We start from the raw sequence: 23,477 nt of genomic DNA on the forward strand, positions 1-23,477 counted from the left end.
AAAAGAGATAGATAATAAGACAAATAATATCACAATGCTAATCTATACATTGATGGTACACTCACACCTTGAATACTGAGTGCAATTCTGATTGGCCCATCTCAAAAAAGATATATCAGAATTGGAAAATGTATAGAGAAGGGCAACAAAAATGGCTAAGGGTATGGAACAGCTTCCATATGAGGAGAGGTTTAAAAGACTGGGACTATTCAGCTTTGAAAAGAGACAACTGAGGGAGGAGAATGATAGAAGTCTATAAAATCATGAATGCTGTGGAGAAAGTGAACAGGCAACATGAACTAACTGAAATTAATAGACAGCAAGTTTAAAACAAACATAAGGAAGTGCTTCTTCACACAATGCACAGTCAACCTGTGGAACATGTTGCCAGGTGTTGTTGTGAAGGCCATACATTGCAGGATTTATTTGGACATAAATAAATAAGAATTCAAAATAGAGTTAAAAAAGAATTAGGTAAATTCATGGAGGATTGGTCCATCTATGACTAGTAGCAAGATGATCAGGGATGCAACACCATACTCCGGGTCTCCCTAAATCTCCAACTGCCAGCAGCTGAGACTGGACAGCAGGTGATGGATCATACAAAACTGTTCTGTTCTGTACATTCCCTCTGAAGTAGGGTGACCAGATAGCAAGTGTGAAAAATCAGGATAAGTGTGAGGGGTAAGAGGTGCCTATATAAGATAAAACTCCGAACATCGAGACTGTCCCTATAAAATCAGGACATCTGGCACCAGACACTACCAGGAGACAGGCTACTGGGCTAGATGGACCATTGGCGGTATTGGCTCAAACCATTCTTATGTACTTATAAAGCAGGGCTGTCTTTAGAATGATTTTATAGCACTATCTATTATACCACTCAATAGTACTGGAGAGTTATTGCTAGTTTTAAATGGATTGTAAAGCACAATGAAAATTTATTCGTGCATATATGTATTGCTAAATCTTAAAGCATTCATACATGCAAATAAAGCCTGCAATTGGAATCTAGAACAAAGAAGGTCTTTCAGAAAATACAGAAGTTTTCTCAGTTATTTCCCATTCAAAAACAAAACAACAACTAAAAGAATCTTTTCAGCTACAGATGGACTAAAAGGACATGAAACAATTTTGACGCTTTCCACTTCCCACTGACTTGCAGGAAGACAAGCTCTAAAAAACCCAGTAAGTAACTAGTAAGTCTGAGCACCAACAAGATATATGTCGAGTTACATAAGGCTGTGGTGGGTATATATGTCATAGAATCATAGAATATCAGGGTTGGAAGGGACCTCAGCAGCTCATCTAGTCCAACCCCCTGCTCAAAGCAGGACCAATTCCCAAGTAAATCATCCCAGCCAGGGCTTTGTCAAACCTGACCTTAAAACCTCTAAGGAAGGAGATTCCACCACCTCCGCAGGTAACCCATTCCAGTGCTTCACCACTCTCCTAGTGAAAAAGTTTTTTCTTAATATCCAACCTAAACCTCCCCCACTGAAACTTGAGACTGTTACTCCTTGTTCTGTCATCTGGTACCACTGAGAACAGTCTAGATCCATCTTCTTTGGAACCCCCTTTCAGGTAGTTGAAAGCAGCTATCAAATCGTCCCTCATTCTTCTCTTCTGCAGACTAAATAATCCCAGTTTCCTCAGCCTCTCCTCATAGGTCATGTGTTCCAGCCCCCTAATAATTTTTGTTGCCCTTCGCTGGACTCTGTCCAATTTTTCCACATCCTTCTTGTAGTGTGGAGCCCAAAACTGGACACAGTACTCCATATGAGGCCTCACCAATGCTGAATAGAGAGGAATGATCACATCCCTCGATCCGCTGGTAATGCTCCTACTTATACAGCCCAAAATGCCATTAGCCTTCTGTCATAAGTAGATAGGTAAGGGTTAATTTTCTTTTACCTGTAAAGGGTGAACAAAGGGGGAACCAAACACCTGACCAGAGGACCAATCAGAGACCTGGATTTTTTTTAAAGTCTGGGAGGGAACTGGAACTCAGGTCTTTTTGTTTCCCTCGCTGTGAGTTACAAGCTTTTCTTCTAACTCATCTTCTTCAAATATTTACTATCAAGTGTGAGTACAAAGGACCAAAGTAATCGGCTGTGATGTGCTTTGATTGTATTTACATGGGTGTTGTTTGCTGGACTGGTTAATTGGGCTATCTTTAAATCAGACTGTTATTCCTATTTTCTTATAAGTCTATTCCTGTATTGAGTTTCTAATGCAGATATTATTGTTCTGTATATTCTTTCATTTTTATTAAAGTTTCTTTTTAAAATGTTGGAGTTTCTTTCCTAGTGAGGCAGGGGAGAGGATTTCTGTGCCCAGAGCTCTGTTACATCTGTGACAGGCTAGGGGGGGAGGGAAAAGCCCAAGTCTCTGTCTTACTTTCCTATTGTCCCAGGGCGGGAAAGGCTATGGGACAAAGGGAGGGTGAATCTCTTGTGTGAGCTGACTAGTTTGAATGCATAGCCTCGGGGAAGCTAGATGCCTCTCTGTTGTTTTCAAAGGAACGGACAGCATCGTGCACTGGCTTAACCCAGGAAAGGGGGTAGCTGGGGATGAGATAGAGGAGCACCAGGGGCTTGGGTTTGGAGGGTCCCCAGAAAGTGTTTGGGACCCGAGGGCCGAACCCTGGAAAACTTCGGCTGGTGCAGGCGAGATACCAAGCTGGGTATAAGCGTGGGAGGTTCACAGTAAGCACCCAGATTTTGTCGCTAAGTCCAGATTTGGGACAGGAACGTTTACCACACCTTCTTGGCAACAAGGGCACACTGTTGACTCATATCCAACTTCTCATCCACTGTAACCCCTACATCCTTTTCTGCAGAACTGCTGCCTAGCCACACGGTCCCTAGTCTGCAGCAGTGCATGGGATTCTTCCGTCCTAAGTGCAGGACTCTGCACTTGTCCTTGTTGAACCTCATCAGATTTCTTTTGACCCATTTCTCTGATTTGTCTAGGTCCCTCTGTATCCTATCCATACCTTCCAGCGCATCTATCACTCCTCTGTTTACTGTCATCTGCAAACTTGCTGAAGGTGCAGTCCATGCCATCCTCCAGATTGTTAATGAAAATATTGAACAAAACTGGCCCCAGGACCGATCCTTGGGGCACGCACTTGATACCAGCTGCCAACTAGACATGGAGCCATTGATCACTACCCATTGAGCCCGATGATTCTATCCACCTTGTATGTCCATTTTCCACTCTGTTCCTCTCTTAGTCACAAGCACTTCAACTGAGTTAAAAAAGAGTATCCCTGTTTTTCCCTACATATGTCCCTATTTATAGCTTTCAAATGCAGAAATGGGACTTACAAAATCCAGTTGACAATTTTTCCAGCTGAATGTGTGACAATTTTTCTCCCCACTGTCAAGATAAACTCAAAAGGCACACACGCCTTTGGGCAATATTTCAGCATAGGTAGGATTTAAAACAACCCCCTGATAACAAGAGCCTAATTCTGATTCCACTGATTTTTTCTATTGACATCAATGGGGGCAGGAAGCTCCATAAAGTCAGTGTGCCAATTTAATTATTTTTGTATCACACTTGTGTCATGAGCCACAGAGACAATATGCTGTACTTCCCAAGGCCTAAGTTACTGGAAAGCTAATGTACCTGCTCAGTTATTGTAGAAGGCAGACATGATTTCTGGTGGATTCTAGCCTACTGTAATCCCTGGGCATAAGGATAAACAAACTTATTTAAAACGGAGGGCTTGGGGTGGGAGGGGGTTAAAGAAAGAGGCTAGGGCTAGGAAGCCCTGCACAGTTTGTGTGGGTGTTTTTTCCCTTTTCTTTTTCTTCGGGTTAAATAATCAGAAAATATGTTTTTGTCATTTTGCTGAATTTTTTCAACCAGCTCTACAACTAAACAGCAGCAGTGACATGAGATAAAGATCAACAATGAAAGACATGAAAAATAACTGTGCAGGAACCTTACAATGATAATTTACAATAAGAGTAAGATGATAAATGAGTTTGGGTGGGACAGAGGCATGTTTGAGGCTAAAATGAGAGAGAGTCCCCTCGTGATGAAAAAGAGCAGAAGTTTGACCTTGAAAGCAGAAAATGAGGATTCTATTTTTAAGAAGTTATCAGTCATATGCTGATGATGTTGCAATATGAACAACCACTATAACAGCAACATCGGCTTGTTCATTTCCTGTGCCCCAGCACTGCCTCCCTAGATCATTTTTGTTTGTTTTATTGTTTTCCACTTAGCACAAAACCTCTTTCTATTTTTAAACTCCAATTTAAAAACAAAGATAGTATTTGATGGCTCACACACTATTGAACTAGATCCACAGGGCCAGCATAAGGCCCTGCACAACACTTAAGACTAGAACAATGGGTAGAGATGTGAGGTGCTCTAACAGAGCACTCAGACAGGAGTGCCTGTATATCCCATTCAAACCTCTGCTGGCAAGTGCTGAAGGACCATTTCCATGATCCAGTGATCCCATAACAGGATGTGGAGAAGCTATAGGCACTATTTCAAACCACAGTCTGGAATAGCAGCTGTGGACTTGAGTTGAGTGTAGATTTTATCCTCCCAGCACACTTCCATAACACTCCATCCATAACACTGCACTCCATCCATAACAGAGTATTTGTGCTTTATTGTGGGTGGACTTTGATGTTAGTGTAATTTTTTTATTTGCTACTACTGTGGTAAACGTAAGAATTGTGTCCCCACATCTACAGCATTCAGAGAATTAAATTCAGAGAAAAATATTGTGACATTATAATTGCAAGGGCAGAGATTTGTTCTCCTCATCTAGATCCACTTGCTTCCTGTGAGAGGAACAAAGTGCTTGTAGAATTTTAGGCCTTGACTTTCAAATGAGCCCAAAAGTTTTAGACCTGGTCTACACTATGATTTTAGGTTGAATTTAGCAGCGTAACCTTGATTTAAGCCTGGACCTGTCCACACGACGAAGCCCTTTTTTTCAACTTAAAGGCGTCTTTAAATCGATTTCTTTACTCCACCTCCGACGAGGGGATTAGCACAGAAATCGGCCTTGCCGGGTCGAATTTGGGGTAGTGTGGATGCAATTCGACAGTATTGGCCTCCGGGAGCCATCCCAGAGTGCTCCATTGTGACTCCTCTGGACAGTGCTCTCAGCTCAGATGCACTGGCCAGGTAGACAGAAAAAGGCCCGCAAACTTTTGATTTCATTTCTTGTCTGGCCAGTATGGCGAGCTGATCAGCACAGGTAACCATGCAGAGCTCATCAGCATGATTTGCACATTGCCCAGTCTGTACTTTGTGAGAAGTCTACGTCCATGTCTATGTCCTCAACACTCTCGTCACCGTGCTGCCGTCGCCTCCTCTCCTGGTTTTGTCTGCCATTGCTCTGATGGAGCGAGGGGCGACTGATGACATGGCTTACAGGGAATTAAAATCAACAAAAGGGGTGGCTTTGCATCAAAGAGAAACACAAACAACTGTCACACAGAATGGCCCCCTCAAGGATTGAACTCAAAACCCTAGGTTTAGCAGGCCATTAATTTCACAGAACAAATCGGGTCAATTTCTTGTTTTGATCCACTCCATCTATCTTTCATATCTTCAGCTGGCAGCAGATGGTGCAGTACAACTGCTAGCCATCGTCATCTCCTGGGTGCTCGCCAGAAGATGGTGTAGTATGACTGTTAGCCATCGTCATCTCCTGGGTGCTCACCAGAAAATGGGAATGACCTGGCTGAGTCAGTCCCATGTCTACCTAGGTGCCCTGACCAACCTCACCAAGGTTGGCTAAAAGAGCACCCAGGTGTACGACGACAATGGCTACCAATTGTAATGCATCATCTGCTGACAAAAGGCAATGAGCTGCTGCTGTGTAGCAATGCAGTCCCACGTCTGCCAGCACTCAGGAAACGTACGGTGATGGTGAGCTGAGTGGGCTCCATGCTTGCTGTGGTATGGCATCTGCTCAGGTAACTCAGGAAAAAAAGTGTGAAACCACTGTCTGCCATTGCTTTCATGGAGGGAGGGGCCTGACAACATGTACCCAGAACCACCCGCGACACTGTTTTTGCCCCATCAGGCATTGGGATCTCAACCCAGAAGTGGGATAGCTACCCACAGTTCAACGCTCCAGAAGTTGACGCTAGCCTCGGTACTGTGGATGCAGTCTGCCGACTTAATGCATTTAGAGTATTTTATGTGGGGACATGCACAATCGACCATATAAAAACAATTTCTAAAAAACCAACTTCTATAAATTTGACCTAATTTCGTAGTGTAGACGTATCCTTAGCAACCTCTTCCCTGCTCCACCTCTTTTTAAATTTGCAATGGGATTTAATTCCCTTAGACTTCTTTGAAAATCCAGTTTTATTTTGTATTCCTTCTGGGTGTTGATTTAACACAATATTACGGTTTGGTGGGGTTTTTTTGGAATTATGATGATGGTCTCATTGTATGGTTGAATATAAGAACTGCTGAATATAAAAAATATGAAATGGCTGTGATGTGATGACTTCAGTCTTGTGTGAGACGATTCAATCTTAATCCAGCATAGAACTGGGGGCTATTTTTAAATATTGTTCCTCTAATTCAACAGGCCTGATGTTCCTATAAAGTGAGTTTGTCCAGTTTCAGGTAAGTCTCTCCTTTAGCTCTTCAAACATACTAGTGACATACAGGACTCTCTTTGAGAAGGACAAAACCTTGTAAGACAAGCAAAGTGATCCTCCAAGGACGTACTGAGGTATGTGGTATCTGGACCATGTTTCAAGGACCCTCTTATTTAATATCATTTGCAATGTCAAGAGGCTAAGCTAGCACCCTAGTCTTTCACCTCTTTAAACCTGAATTCAGATCTGTGTGGGTCATAAGTGAAATTGAGTTTGTGGTTTCAACCTAGTCTCTGAAGCTTCCTTCAGCCCCCAGGAATGTGTGGTATGGACCCTGCAGCATCACTTCCAGGAGGCTTGCTCACTTGACAACTCTTATATGAGCTTTGGGAGGTTCATTTTGTTATGCTTTGTTTCCTCTGGGTTATTGTTTTCTTCCATAAATTGCCCCTTTCTATTTTTGTTTTAAAAGCCATCTATAAAAGCAAATGTGGCTTCTAACCAAAAACATCTGAAGCCTGTTTTGTGTCTCTCTCTCACATGTGGTACTTAGAGTGGTGTGTCGCATTGGTCATACGAGGTACTACAATATGCAGTGAATGCATGCTCTAGGATTACACTGAGTTCACCTATTTCCCATATGAGTCACACCTGAAGACTGTGCATTTTGGGTCCATTCAAATGGGATCAGCTTACAAGTTTGCAGGTATACCTCAATGCATTGCTGAAGATTTGAAGGTCAGACTTACCCATTTTTTTACCTACGTTTCTGAACTTGTTATTAGTAAAGAACAGAGGCTATTACTTTAAGGGAGAGATCTTAATAGTCTGAACTTCAGCTTGCAAATACCTACACGCTTTATAATCACAAGCACAAATCCTGGCACGACTGATTCAGCTCTTACCATTCTGGGTTAAATACCATAAAACTCAAATTCATTTACCACCTGAAAGCTTTTCTGAAGTGACCATAAAATCTGAGGTTTGTGTTGGTTGATATGAATGTTCAAAAATGTTTAATAGGATGTTTAAGAATACGAAAGTATCCCTGTACGCCTGGCCAAAACACTCCTTCTTGCCTCCCTCCCAAAGCGCTGTGTGAAAGTTACTCCTCTAACTGTTACCCTCAACCCCAGAGATGGTTGCACTTTAGGGCTGAAGTTTGTATATCGTTTGTGAAGTGCTCTGTGGTCCTTTGGTATGAAAAGGTATGCAGAGTAAATATAAAACATTATTATTTTGTTCTACTAATTATAGTGGCTCTTTGTGGGTCTCTGTACATTCTGGTGATTCTTAGCTCAGTTTTCCATTTTCCATCTCCCCTAATTATGCATAGGTACGCAGTATTCTGTAAGCCAAGTTCTGTATTGAAACATTACTGCTCAGATGATTAATTAGTTGCCTTTTTATTAAATCTGTGGAAATCAATGTTGATTATGTGTACATTTGGTCTATATGTATCTGCAGTTGCTCTCATCATAACTATAGTTTATAGTATCATTAAATGTTTATTAACAATGGGTAATCAAAAATGTATCACATGGGTAGTAGGCAATCACCAGCCATACCCTTGCAAGCCTTCTGAACTCCCAACTGGATTTGATTAGCAACTTCCCCATATTTGTTTATAAGAGTGATCTAAACAGTAATCAACGTTTGCGTTCTTTGGACCAGCGAAACAGCAACTGAGCCATGTCTGCTATGCCATTTGTAAACACCATTGAACCCAGAACCTGAAAACACTTATCCACATGCTTATCTTTAAGCATTTGAATAGTGCTATTGAAGTCAATGAGATTTGCTGGTTCAGAGCTTGAGAGAGAATAAAATATCATGTGGAACTGGAAGTAATAACTATGAGCCTGACCAAAAATCCATTGGAGTCAATGTTAGTTTTTCCATCGTCTCCAAAAGACCGTGGATCTGCCCTATACCCCTTTTTGCTCACAAATTAGGATAAATGTATGTATGTTCATTTATCACAATTTTTATTTATATATTCATGAACACTCACACACCATATGCTCACCATTCAGCTTCAACAAAAAAATCACTATAATGCCACTGACCCTGGCAAGGCCCAAATTCCTTTGATATTTCCAGCTGACAATCTGTGCTCACCTGCTAAATCCAAAAGCAGACACAAGCATGCTTTTCAGATTATATGGCAGGCTAATATCACTGGAATTTAGCTATCAAAGTATTTGAAACCACTTGCTATTCAACTATATTACACAGTATTCTTAAAAAGCACTAGCGACAGTTTGCCAAGTCCAGATCAGACCCACTATAAAAATATATTTTAGCTTGCTACTAATAAAGGATAAAATTCATCACTGCGTACAGAGCTCCATGCACTATAGATGTCTGACTTAAACTTATAAAAGAGGGCTTGAGTGGATCACAGGACTTGCATAGGCTCTGGGCATAGAGAGGAATTTCACAGAGAGACTAGCTGGCTTCTAGAACACAAAGCAGTTGTCTTAAAAATCCCATCTTGTAGTCTCATTGGTCAAAGACTCTGGATTCACTATGATCTAGACTTGCACTTGAGGTGTACCTTCTAGTAGTCTAATAGTCCCCTTGAATCCACCTTCTAATAGTCCCCTACACCCAGAAGCATAGGCACCCACAGGGAAAAATTGGTGGGTGCTCTGCACCCACCGGTAGCTCCCTGCCCTGCTCCCTGGCCCCAGCTAACCTCCACTTCCACTCTGCCTCCTCCCTGAGTGTGCCACGTGCCCACTTTTTTCCCCTAGCTCCCAGCGCTTGTGCTGAGAAACAGCTGTTTTGCAGTGGCAAGCACTGGGAGGGAGGAGGAACGTGGCACGCTCGGGGGAAGAGGCGGGGCCTGGGCGGGGATTTGGGGAGGGGTCCAATAGGGGCAGGGAGGGGGCGGAGTTGGGGCAGGGACTTTGGGGAAATGGTTGGAATGGGGGCAGGGCAGGGGTGGAGTCAGGGCAGGGCCAGGGGTGGGGGGGGCACGAGCAACCACTGGCGCCGGGAAAAGTTGACGCCTATGCCCAGAGGAGATAGTCCTGGGCTTGTTGTGGTCACCCAGTCAAATAAGGGATTTTAAAATAACTGCAGCCCTTACTTTGGAGACCCAGTTGCCTTTGCCTGAGGGTATGTGGAAAGTCAAAATGCAACTTTTAGCAGATAAGTGAGATTGGAGTCTACCATGCTTGACTGTGTCCCAGTCATATACTACCCTAAATGCACAGTGTAAGTCAAGTGCAACACCGGTGGGTCACTTAGGTTGTACATCTCACAGAATTTGGCCCAATATAAGATGGAGAACTTTTGTACAGGTGTATTCATGATTGATTTAGATTAACAAAGGGAGGCTTGGCTTGGTTTGAACCACAATTTTTATGCTCATTTAAACTTATTAATTGCTTTGGTCCGGAAATCTCAAATAACCAGATTTTTTAATGGTCAAACAGTAAGAACAGTCTTGCTTCAGGTATTTGGTCTATTGAAGACTGACGGAATAATAAATCATCACCACAATAATCAATGTATAACATAATAGCACCTGGAGGCACCAGTAAAGCCTGGGCTTCTTTGTGCTAGGTGCTGTACAAACATATGGAAAATGACAATTCTTGCATCCAAAGCCCATACAATGTAAATTTAAAGTAATGTTTCAACAGTTTAAAACATTTTTTTCAAATAATAAAAGAGATTTGAATTCTTGGTTAACCACTACTTCACACACCCATACTCTATATATGAGAATTAACACAGCATAACTACAGACCTTTGTTTTTATTATTTTGTTTAAAGTTTCCCAGGAATTTATCAGTGTTTATAACAAAAATTTTAAAAAAAGGATGAAAACGGGTGCAAAAAATTAACTTCACAATATTCTGGATAAAATATTGGGGTTATGACTGGGGACATGAGGATACAAACAAAGCAACAAATGGAGAAAAGTAAGAACATTAAAAGTAAAAGCAGTTTAATGCTATGGTTTATTTCATGAACTGTACATTAACAGTACATATATGTGTGCACTTGCATGTGTGTGTTTCTTTCACAGTGTTGCCTTAGTTTAAACAGACAGGGCTTTATATTTACACTTAGATTAACATAAGCACATCTATGTAACGTAACATAGGATTTTCTTAACATAATCAGTATTTTCATGTACTAGAGTGGTCTAAATGTTATGTGAAAAATCAGTAAAAAACAAACAGCAGCTTTTGTAAATTTCAGGAATTTATCAGTAAAAATGTAAAAGCTGAAAATGGATGGCTTTTAGTATTGCTTAGAAAAATGCATGTCTTCCCAAACTGCCTCCAATTTGATTTGCATCTGCAATAGAAGTAATTTGCAGCAGCTGGAAAAAATCAGAATATATAATGTGCTTTGGTGTATTGTTCTACAGCAATCAATCATTTGACTGGTGAAAGATTCAGACCACAATATAATAGCCAAAACAAACAGTAACTGTTTTTTAAAAACCTACCTGGCTATAGTAACTGATTTACAAAGGAAAAACAATTAATGTGCCTTTTCAGTAATATGAAAATCAGCCACCAGAAAGATCAAAAACACAATTTAAAGAGACAGAAATAGAACTGACTTTACGATGAGAGTGTGATGCTGGCAGACCAGATGCCACCTCTTGCCCAGTCTGCAGGCATTAGCTAAGAACTGACGAACTCGTAGCTGGAGACTAGACCTGTTCACCTGTATGTTAGTTTTGTGCAAAACAAGTATTAGTCTCATAACTAATACCTGTTTTGCACAAAACTAACATAAGACCGTATTTAGTGTTTAGACTCTATGAAATGCTTGTTAGTTGCTGCAGACATTAATGTCACTTGTAATGTCTATATTCCATACTATAAGAAAATATGTACATTTCGCTTAATAACTTTGAAAACGTTCGCTCTGAACTTGTGAACCCAGGCACAGGAATCATCCCCCCTGGCCCACACAGGAGAACTGTCAGAATTTAAGTGGGCCATTATAAGACAAAAGCTTTGTTAATTGCCCCATGTGTCCGCGGCGAAGTATGTGCGGAACACCTCATCCCATCGTTCTGAATGCTGGAAGAGGGAAACAAAAATAGCCGATGTGAAGATTTTTCATCTCTTTGCTGTCTGAACTCTCACAAGGCCAGAGACACCTAACTGAAGCCAGAGATCTCCAGTGGCTGCCTCCTGCATCTGCCCTCAAATTAATAGATCACTATTGGAGAGTCTAACGGAACTGTCTTTAAATCCGTGGTAAAACTGTTATAGTGATCCAGAAATTCACATCTGTTACTGGCGTGGTAAAATCTAATTATAGAACATATCATCATTTTGAGGTATCTGCTCTGTTTTTGACAGTCTGCCCTGAGGCAGGCACTCACAGTCATCAGCCACTCCAGACAGCTTGACATATGGATCATAGTTAGGCAACTCTTTTGGTACCTCAGAAAGTATAAATGATTAAATGACTCTGATCTCTGATTTGAAATGAATTAAACTGAAGAATCTTGGCGGAAAGGTTTAAGTTTCAAACCTTAACTCACAAGACTGATTTGCACATTGCAGAACCATTATTTGCAGCCTTTGAGACCCCTCTGTTATGACTAGGAGAGAAAAATAGCACTCTGCTTTCTGAAGAAATGTACAATGACTGTAAAATTCAAAGCTTGATTGCTCCTTCATGTTGAAATATGGTATCAAAGAAATATCTGAGCCATGATTCAGTTTACCAGGTATTCAAATACACAGTAGCTTATTTATCTAACTCCCCCATTGCCCCAGATCCTCCTTCCTTTTGTATTATTTTTTCAATAGAGGCCATTAAAATCACTGGAACTGAACATGCTTGTCTGAGGACAGCTAAAGTTTACTAGGACAAGGTGACATCATCACTCATGTGCCCTTTTGTGAGTCAATCATTCACTTTTTAGAGAGAATTTTTAGACACTCCATTCAGAGCTGGATCTGAATGAAGGACACAGTGCCTTTAAGAAAAGACCAAAGACGCACCCTGGCAAGCAGTGTGCCTTGCACCAAAGACAAAGTTATCTGATCATTACAATACCCAATTATGGCTGTTTCCATACAAAGAACAGATGATTCATTGCTAGATAAGCACAATAAACTACACACAAGTCAATCTGGAGCTTTCCCCCTGCCCTCATTTTTCTGACACATAGCTTTCTTGCAGCTGATAAGATATTACAGGCGGGAAAGAACTTACAATCTGTACAAAAAGCTATTATTTTCTCAAGACAAACAATAAGAAAGTAAGATTTTCTCATCAATCCACAAAGCCACCATCTTATAAGTGAAGCCATTGCTTTCCCCCCACACCAGCTTCACAAGAGGCCTTGTTCACTTTACTTAGTGAGTTCACAGGGAACCGATCTAAGACAGAAATCCAGGATTTGGCCCCGATTTTCTTTTTTACTTCACCGTTAATGGAGTTTCACTATCTCTGAGTTAACTTGTCAGGAGGGAGTGGGGGGTTAACATATAATTCTAAGCATCTATCTGTTTTATAAATTCCATATTATAAATTGAGAGAAAAATTGACTCTCTTCAAATCTTCCTTCTCGGAATCCATCCTCTACCCCAACCCCCACCCGCAGACCCACTCTGAGGCTTCTCTCACAAAGAAGCACCAAGCAATTACAAAGCCAAAGGTAACACACAGCAGTGAAATTGGATGGCACTGTATCTGTTAACTTTGGATGGAATTCACTTAACCCTCACAGAGCCTCCTCCACGAAAGCCTCAGTGCTCTAGATGGGCTGCTTTAACTCTTCACAGGGAGAGGAAGTAGAAGAGCAGCCCAGCAAGTGGGCCTCAGCACAACGTGTGCAGTACATAGGGGGACCCAAGGTGGGTCTCGAATATAGTGGCACTGACTGTGCAGTTATGTAACTCCAAGGGTCCCAGTCTTTGCCCAAAGAGGTAAGAAAAGGCAGCAACTATTGCCTCCCTGAGGCTAGAACACTGTGTTGCCACCTCTCGGGATTCATGAGTAAGGAAAGCTTGGCCAGTCTGCCAGTGATGGGAGGAGCTCCCGCCATCATTTCAACTGTCCAGGGAAAACCCACTCTGGTGTATTGACCTTCTCATAGCCTGGACAAGAACAGCCAACCACAGCTGCTGCAGGTGCAGGCAGAACTTTCTCTGCCCTTCCCTTCAGGATCTGAGAGGAGTTTTGGATAATGGGATAAGGTTGTGCAGAGGGAGCAGGTGTATCATTTCCATGAGGCGGCAGCAGACCAGTGCTGCTCTGCTCCCCACTCCCCTCCTGTGAATAACAAGTCAGCTCTTCTCTGCTCCTCCTGCCCTCAGGCTATTTCTAACTCTGCAACACCAGGCCTGGGAAGAAGGAGAGGATCCCTTGGAGCTGCCCTGCCTTGGAGGAATGAAAAACCTGCATAACTTAAGGATGAGCAAATGTGGGGCTAGAGGCCAAGACATTAATTGATTGGGGTCTGAGGATGCAGAGTTGAAGCAACACTGCCAAACCCCAAAGTTCAAAATTCATGAGCTTGGCCCCCAAAACCCAATGCATTGTGTTTTTTGGTCTGTCTTTTGATTTTTGAACTTCTCCTACCTACTCCCAGTGTGTGTGACAATTACTGTTCCCAACACTCCCAGATTTATGGAGCAAGATGATTTTGGCCCCTGTTGCCAGAGCTCTCACTGGCTGCCTCATAGGGTGGAGTTTCCAGCTTCTCCCCAAGACCTCAACATTCTAATTAATAAATTCTGTCTCTCCCTCACAGCCCCCAGATCAATTCTGTGACATCCAACCCCTCCTCCCCCTGAGCCTCCATATCTGCCTGATCCCAGTGCCATCAATCTTGCCACACATCAATTCTCCCCCAGCTCCAGTGCTCCTCTCCTGCAGCTCCAGGGCTTCTTCAACCCCCTCTCCTTCTTCCCAGTATGGTGTTGCAGGGAGAAAGATATGCAGACATCAGACTAACCCACTGTTCAAAGGAAGGGAGTGGGGTGGAGGAGGCAGGGATACCCTGAACTGCTGGGCTCCTTCTCCTGCCTACTCTACACCAAAACTCTCTTGGCTACTGAGGGGAGGGGGCAGAGCTCTGTTTTTCTCCTACAACAGCTTTGATTGGCTGCTCTTCCCCAGGAGATGGGGAATTGGGGAAGACAAACAACCAGAGGGTTTCCCCACCCAGACAGGACTGAAATTTAAGAGAGGGCTCAAGCTTTTGGCACCCAGATTAGCTGCAGACCCAGCCAAAATAGCTTGCCTGGCAAAGAAATTTAGAGAGTTGGTAATGCTGTTGAAGTAGAGGCTGGAGCACAGAATTAATTTACACACTAAGAATAAGAATAATGATGATTCAGGGGTAAGGTGGCCAGAATCATATTTGTCACTTTGCATTGGCAACATTATTTGTCATAGACAATCTGTAGGTTGGGTAGGGGGAGTTCAGAAATCAGAAGACAGCTCAAAACACAGCATTATTTTAAGCTCTCATGATGTTGGACCAATCTCATGAATGTTTTGGGTCTGACTTATGATTTTTGCATTCGGAGCTTGGCAATAGTGGAATAATAGCGGTAGGAGGGACTATGCTGCCACCCAGCAATGTGCCCAAGGATTGGTGTGGTAATTCCACCTTTCGTGGAATCTTAATTATGGGACAAGCACCGTGTAGAGCAGGGATTCCCAAACTTGGTTCGCAGCTTGTTCAGGGTAAGCCCCTGGCAGGCTGTGAGATGCTTTGTTTACCTGAGCGTCCACAAGCATGGCTGCTCGCAGCTCCCACTGGCCAGGAACGGCGAACTGCAGACACTGGGAGCTGCGAGTGGCCATACCTGCAGACACTCAGGCAAACAAAGTGTCTCACCGCCTGCCAGGGGCTTACCCATGAACCAAGTTTGGAAACCCCTGGTGTAGAGTAAATGTATGACATTCCCCCTCCCTCAACCAGGGGCGGCAGGGTTGTATAATTTTTGGTGGTGCCCAGAACAAGTTCAGGTCCCCCCCCCACACACACACACCTGCCTAAGGCTATGGGAGGATGTTTGGGTGTGGGATCTGGGATGAAGTTTGGATGCTGGGTGCAGGATCTGGGCTGGGGCAGGGAGTTGGGGTTCAGGCTCTGGGAGAGGGTTTGGGTGCAGGAGGGGTGTGGGTTCTGGGAGGGAGTTTGGGTGTGGGCTCTGGGACAGGGGTTGGGGTACAGGAGGGGTTGCGGGGCATGAGGCTGGCCAGGGATGAAGAGTTTGGGGTGCAGCAGGCAGGCTACCCCGGGGCTGGGGGCCAGAGAGGAGAACTTCCCCCAGCCCTCTCCCTGATGGCAGCAGCAAGCTCCTGGGGAGGGAAGGACCCCTCCACGCGTGCCCTCCCACAGCACGACACTCACCCAAGTCCCTCCAGGCTGCTGCTCAGGAGGTCCAGCCAAGATAACCCCCCACCACTCTGAGTCAACTCGGAGTCACCTGCCGGGGGGGAGGGGGCTCCCTCCGCAGGCACAGCAGCCGTCTCAGTCTGCCCCCAGCTCCACTCTCTTGTAGCTGGCAGCAGCTGGTGAGGGACCACAGTGCAGAGCTGGAGGGGGCAGCCGCCCGCTGCCCAGGGCAGCAGGAATGCTCGGGGGAGGCAGCAGGTGGGACCAGGGGATGGCAGGTAGGGCCAGGGGAGAGACCTGGCCCTGAACATTGGTGGAGCCGGGTCCTGGGTCCTGAATATTGCTGGATCCCAGGCACCACGGGCCCATATAACTCACTGCCTCTGCCCCCAACAGTATAGCTGATGAGTCACTGCTTAGGCAAGTAGAGCAAAAACCATACGTGAACGCTGTGGGTATGTACCCAACATGGCTGGAGCCTTTCCCTGCCACAGGGAATGACTCCAGCAGTGGAGAAAGGTTCTCCCTGCTGCTGATCCTTTCCCCACTGACTCTCCTCTGCCAGAGTCTTTCACTGACATATGTAGCTCCACACCACAGTGTGGACACAGCCTGCTTTTCACTGCGACATGTAGCTACACATACCCTACATGCTGCTGCAAGACGTGTGCAGTGTAGATGTAGCCTTAATGATATGGAGGTGTGAAGAAATTTTATTTAAACTTATCGGGTGTAATTCTGTGATCAGCCTGAGGGAGGTACAACAAAACACTTGCTGCCTAGGGAGAAGAGAGGTAAGGTAAGGTGGCGGTAACCACCATTGTGCCTTTCTGATTCTGGGCTGCCGCAGGGGTTGAAACAGTGCCTAAGCTACAACCACTCAACCCAAACTGTCCCTGGTTCTCTACAACCCTACTGGCATTCCCCCTCCAGCCACTGGTCCCTGTACCAGAGCTTATGGAGTGGGCTTTGTAAGATAGCCTGTGGCTGTCTTATTCAGTTCCTGCTTGAGGAACTCTTCCCTAACCAGATCCATGGTTCTTTTATGCTGCTAGATCCCAAGAGGGAGAATCCTCTAATTTTTTTTTCCTCCAGAAATGAAAACAATGAAGTTCCAGGGAATGCCTCATTAGGGATTAAACCTCTTCAAGCTGATGGCAGCTGTGTTAGTTGTACATTTTCTGACATTCCTGCAATTGTAACAAAATGCCTTTGAACTAATGCTGAACAAATGGGATATTATTCATGTAACTGTCCATTTGCCATGTTTATACCTTTTCAAGAACACAGGTACGTACACACAGACACACACACACACCACTTAATCCTGCATTCTTTACATACCCAAGTCTCCCATTAACTCCTAATGAGAGTTTTGCAAGAGCAAGGAACACAGAGGCTGGGCCTCCCGGTGAAAGAAAGGAAGAAAAATCTCCATTTCATTAGAAAAATGCCACTAGCACCAAGAAGATCCTTCATAAAATGAAATTATTGTGTATATTTAAAGTGAGAGGCAAGAAGCATTTGCTTATATTAAATGGGTGGATTACATATGCATTTGTTAGAGAGACAGATTTATTAAAGTGGAGTAACAAGACATTGTTAAACATTAACCAGCTGAAATCAATGGAGGGATCAAACCCGCTCATAGGGAAACCTGTGGGAGAGGCCCTAGAAGGAAGCAAATCTTGAACTTTTCCCAAATTGTTTCATGGAAGAAGGAAGGTAGAACTTGTGAATCTCGGGGATCCAGGCAGATCTCAAGGTCTTTTATGCAAAAGGCCCTGTGCTTTTACTCTCCTGCTCCACTGCAAACTGATTACTTTGCAACTCCACTGACAGATGTCCCAATAACTACCCTCCCTCAGGCTTGATTCTCTATGCCGACAGGGCACTGTGAATAAATGAATGAAGCCTCATGAATCCACATTTTGAATACATTTACTGCTTGTGTACAGAAAGGGAAAAAGGTCTCTCTCTTTCATTCCCCTCCCTACTACATTTCCTGCCTCTTCCCCACATGAGGATCTCTGGACCCAGGGAGGGTCTTCTGTAGGATGGAGAGGAGAGAGGGAAAACAGTGTCTGAAGCAGCTGACTGCCCCCTCCTTTGCATGTGGAAGCAGAGGAACGAGCCCCCTCAGTGTCTGTGTGAATGATTAGGCCGAATCACAGGCTTGAAATACAAGACCATAAAGCAACTGTAAACAAAAAAAAACAAAACATGGCAGCTCTTCTGAATTTCAGGAAAGAATTCATGCAGAGAAAGCTTTCATGCCTCAGTGAGCTAAGGGTCACTTCCTCATTTGCAGGCTAAATTCCATAGGCATCTATCAACTCACTCATTCATACACACATGCTCCTAACAGAGCTTGCACAGACAGTCTTATTCTGGAACCTGCCTGAATAGTATAACTAATAAAGGCAAGTCCAAATAAAAATTAAGTCTAATGCTGAACACACACAGCCAACAAGTTAGAGTCTATAGACATTTAGCACAGGGGGAATTCCAAAATTATTAATTCCTAGCTCTTCAGCACTAGTCTAAAATGCTGTGTTTTAAATAGCAAGACAATAAATAGGCCACATAACATATTACTCACCTCTGCAGGAAATGCCTTGGCTGTCAATGGCTTGTTTGCAGATACTACAGTCTTTGGGTTTCTTAAAGGTCTTGTTTTTGAAAGTGTGAGAACTCGAAGCGAGGTTTTCAGGCTGGAATAGAGGAGAAAACATCAGAGCTCTTGTCAACTTTTGAATGTTACTCTTTAAATGTAACAAAACAAATGAAATTTATAAATAGCCAAAACAACTGCCACTTATTACATTATTCAACGCTACTCACTCAATCTCCCCAAATGCTGCATTTCTGATATTGCACGGTGTAGTATTTTGAACAATTAGTGTAGAATTCTTTATTACACTAAAGATTTAGGGTCCACTAAAAGGTAATTTAAGTGAGATTAAGCATTTGTCTATTAACCTAATGCTTTCTCTATCCAAGACAGTTCCACTGGTTTAACTTAAATTGGTTTTAAGTCAATTTATGTAATGTAAGTAATGCCATATTGGCTATTTAACTCATTAGTGCTAAAAGATGTTTGGACATTCTTCTTTCACTAGCTAAATTGAAGTATGCTTGGTTTAAATCAAAACAAAAAAGTGTCTACTCTGTCTTTTGTACCAGTTTAACTATATGCATTTAAAATCACACAAATTAAATGAGTGCAACTTTCTTGTGTAGGCAAGACCTTAATGTTTTTCCTTGGATTGGTCCCACAATTACTGAAATAATTTATTTAAACAAATAAACAAACACATAAATAATCAGAGAAGGGAAAAGAGTAGACAACTCCATGAAGTCCACTGGGAACTTCAGTATGCAGACTGGGAAGTGCATAGATAACACCATAGTGAAGGCTATTGAAACCCCAAGACACAGAGAGAGAGAGAGACAACTCCTGGTTCCTCTCCAAAAGCCTAACATACAAATCCGCTAGCAAACTTTTAGGAAGCATCTCTTAATTATCTTAAACCCCTTTTAAAATTTAATAATGGAAAATTATTTCTGTCTCTTCTTCTGCAATACTGGATATTTTCAGAAACCAAGAAAGACCGCACCACGAACTAGCAGGTAAAAATTCCGCCTCTCTCTCATCACTAGACAAAGCATGTCTACTGCAGAAAGGCAAAGCAGCAATAATGCCATGTTGGCTGAAAAATATCATGGTTGCTGGCTGAAGTTCTACTTAGAAATGGGAAACAAAATTTGGTATGTATTTAAAAAAGGAACAATGCCTTGGACAATGAAAATCTCAATAGAGTTTCTATAAGCCCCATATTTACCTCCTCCTTCATGCACACACAAATCACTCTCCTTATCTATTAGAATACAGTGGACATGTTTACTTTTGAGCAATTGGACTGCACTATTGCTGTCTAGAATCCCTAGTTGGAAACCTGTCCCTCCATAATAGATAACGAAACTTGTAAGTATAGCTAGAAGCTCATAAGAACAATTTACATACCCCTGAAGGGTGCAAACTTTCAAATGTAAGAGACAGCATGTTGCAATGGACAAGATTTGGGTTCTGTTTATGGCTCTGAAATGGTTTATTCATTGTGTGACATTGCTCTTTGTTCTCCCCATTTTTAAAAGGGGGATCATGATATTAACCTGTCTTTGTGAAGTGCTGTGGGATCTAGAGATGAAAAGTGCCAACTCCTAATATTACTATACATATCCAAAAGGAATTATCTGAAGTGAAGAAATAAAATTTAGGCTGAACTTCAGGAAAAAACATCTGATAGTGAGATGTATTGAACTGTGGAATACTCTTCCTAGGGAAATGGTGGAAGGTCCTATTCCTTTGGAATATTTAATACTAGACAAAACAGTTATGAATAAAGTTGTATTGCATTATTATTACACCTTATTAATTATTCAGACTGATTGCTAAGTGTATTCCTATAAAAGCTGGAGTCACAACATTTCCTAAATGTTTAAAGTATTTCTAATCATCTTGCATATGTTTGCTTAGGGCTACTTTACCTTTAGATGAAAATCATGACCATAGTTATGCTGCATAGTGAAGATGAACTGTAAAGAACATAAGTGCATTTGTGCCCTTTTCCATTCTTACATGATACAGGAAGTTTCTGCTCAAAGATCTTTTCCCTGCTTCCTTTTTTTATATCAGAAATATGGGGGGAGCTTTTTAAAAGGCCTAAGGAGCATAAGTCCCAGTTACATCACTGTAACTTCACTGATTTCAGTGGAGGTACCTCTAATTCACAGTGCAGTTAGGGAGGGAGCAATGGGGCCATTGAATATTAGAGCTGATGATGTTCTATGTTAGGGGTCTACAATGTTGCACATCACAACAGTGGCTAAGCAACTTCCACATAAAATCACCATAGCAATAACAAAATTCCTAGTGGACTTTGTGGAGTCTCCCTTTTCCAGGTAAGAATTCTGGTTGGGGAGGTAATATTGCTTTGGGGTTTTTTAGATTTTATTAATTTTCTCTTTCTTTGTGGTTGGTTGGCGTTTACAGGTAGAAGGCGTTGTTAGCATGTCAATGTCATTCCTGTGATTGAAAGGCCTTCTCGAAGAGGACGTTTTTGTAAGATTTCCTGAAGACAGTCAGGCTGTGGATTTGCCAGGTCTTCCTGGAAGTTTGCTCCACAGCCAGATCCCCTCCACCAAGAATGTTTTATTCCCATGCGCTTTACTCTGGGCGTGGTGATCTGCATTGTCCCACAGGAGTACAGATGTTGCTGTTGTTTTCAGAGAAAAATTCAATCTTTAACATGTGTAGGGTTTGATCCATTAGCTAACCAATTAACCTTTATATTTTATTTGTCATGTAAAAATCAATTTTTAAAAAAAAAATTTTTTTGTGGCAGGGGATGTTTGAGGATAGTTTCTGGTCAGTATTATTCATCAAGTAATGGAAAGGCGCACAACTCTTTTTCTTCATTTGTTTGTTTTGCTGCTCAATTTTATACTTATTCTAAGGTTAGCTCTCCAAGGAATTCATTTAACAATTCACTTAGCGGCTGGAGTAATAACATTTGTCCATGCATTACCAGTACATAACACTTCCATTGTGAAATGCGAGGGAGCCTGGATCAGGCTTCCTTCGTTATCACCTGCAATGGCTTTCTCAGTTCTCAAATAGGGATGGGGCCAAGAGGGAAACACGGGGAGGCAACAACAATACTCCCACTTTCATAAGGTCCAGGGATGGAATCTAAATTGCATTTAATTGTTAGGAGCCAAAATTGGAAGAGAGAGTGCAGCACCACAGGTTACAGACTGATTACCTGCCTGAAGGACAGGCTGTAATTAGTGCTGGTCTTGATTGCTGGCATTATGTAAGTTCTGTTTTTCAAAAAGCAATCTCTCTCTCTGTCTCTCTCTCTTTTTTCTCTGTTTAAACCACACAAGGAAATAGTCTGGGCAATGAATCCAACAGAGCCACAGTGGAGTTATTCTAGATTTGCACCAGAATAACTGAGAGCAGAATCTGGGCCTCAGTGTGGAAATTCAGAAGTGGATCCTCAGCTATGCTGACTTGAAATATTTCTCACAGCTCACCATTTTTACTATGTAGTTACAGCACAAACAGCTACACTGTCTTCCACATGCCATCAGATGTAAATTTACATCAGTATTCAAACAACAGCCCAGGGAATTTTGGAGACATATGAAATTATCATGGGGGGAAGAATTTAATCCAAAAAAATGTAAACGATAATTGGGAATAATTTAAGAACACTTTCCAGATGCCCCAAAAGCCACAATCCCACAACTGAGGAAGAAGGCTGTGCTGGTTAAAATAACAACCTTCTTTAGACCGGAACTGAAGGCAGCTATGAAAAAATAGATATCACTAATGGAAGAAAGAGGAAGTTGATAGTGATGAATATAAATCAGAAGTGAGAAACTGTTGAAAATTGATAAAGGAAACAAAAAGACACAAGGAGAAATATATGACCCACAGAGTTAAAGACAATAAGGAGGTGTTTTTAAAATATATTAGGAACACAAATAATCCTGGTCCATTACTAGATGGAAATGGTAAAATTATCAATAATAATGTAGAAAAGGCAAAAAAGTTCAATAAATATTTCTGTTCTATATTTGGGGAAAAATAGATAATATAATCTCATCAAATGGTGATAACACTTTCCATTTCAGTAATATCTCTAGAGGATGTTAAACAGAAACTATTAAAATTAGACATGTGAAAAATCTACGTGTCCAGAAAACTTGCATCCAAGACTTTAAAAAGAGCTGGTTGAAGGGCTCACTGGACCATTAATGTCGATGTTCAGTAAATGTTGAACATGGAAAGAATTTCAGAAGACTGGAAAAAAAGCTAGTGTGCCAATTTTTAAAAAATGGAAAGACCAGGATAATTATAGGCCAATCCTAAGAATATAATAATGGCCATCCTGGGTCTCTGTGCCCAGTAGTGTCTCTCTGACCATGGCCAGTGTGGCAGTTGGAGGTTTAGGGACAATCAGAGCATGGGACTGTGTCTTTGACCTTGGCTAATAGCCATTGACAGGCCTATCCTCCATGAACTTATAAGTCTTTTTTGAACCCAATTATATTTTTAGCCTTTACTGCATCCCCTGGCAAGGAGTTCCAGAGGTTTACTGTTCATTGTGTGAAGTAGTACATTATTTGGTTTGTTTTAAACCTACTGCCTATTCATTTCTGTGGGTGACCCCTAGTTCTCGTGTTATGTGAAGGGGTAAGTAACTCTTCCTTATTCCATTCACGATTCTATTAACCTCTGTCATATACTCCCTTAGTCATCTCTTTTCTAATCTGAACAGTCCAGTCTTTTTAATCTCTTCTCATATGGAAGCTGTGCCATACCCCTAATCATTTTTGTTGCCCTTCTCTGCACCTTTTCCAATTCTGATATATATCAATCTTGGGCAAAATAATGGAATGGCTGAGATGGGACTGGATTAATAAAGAATTAAAGGAGGGTAATGTAATTA

At 42.3% G+C, this 23,477-nt stretch overlaps 1 protein-coding gene across 5 annotated transcripts in view; it reads right to left on the reverse strand.

Moving 5' to 3' along the window:
- Positions 1-23,477, reverse strand: part of TNS3 (tensin 3) — a 437,135-nt gene that overhangs the window by 258,812 nt on the left and 154,846 nt on the right. For all 5 annotated transcript variants that reach the window (XM_032796818.2, XM_032796815.2, XM_075062606.1 and 2 more), the window contains one exon: positions 18,557-18,668. In XM_032796818.2, the coding sequence (XP_032652709.1) occupies positions 18,557-18,668 (112 nt within the window). Of the gene's footprint in view, positions 1-18,556; positions 18,669-23,477 lie in introns of those variants that run through there.

The sequence above is a fragment of the Chelonoidis abingdonii genome, chromosome 2 (assembly GCF_003597395.2).
Source record: "Chelonoidis abingdonii isolate Lonesome George chromosome 2, CheloAbing_2.0, whole genome shotgun sequence".
Classification (NCBI taxonomy): domain Eukaryota; kingdom Metazoa; phylum Chordata; order Testudines; family Testudinidae; genus Chelonoidis; species Chelonoidis abingdonii.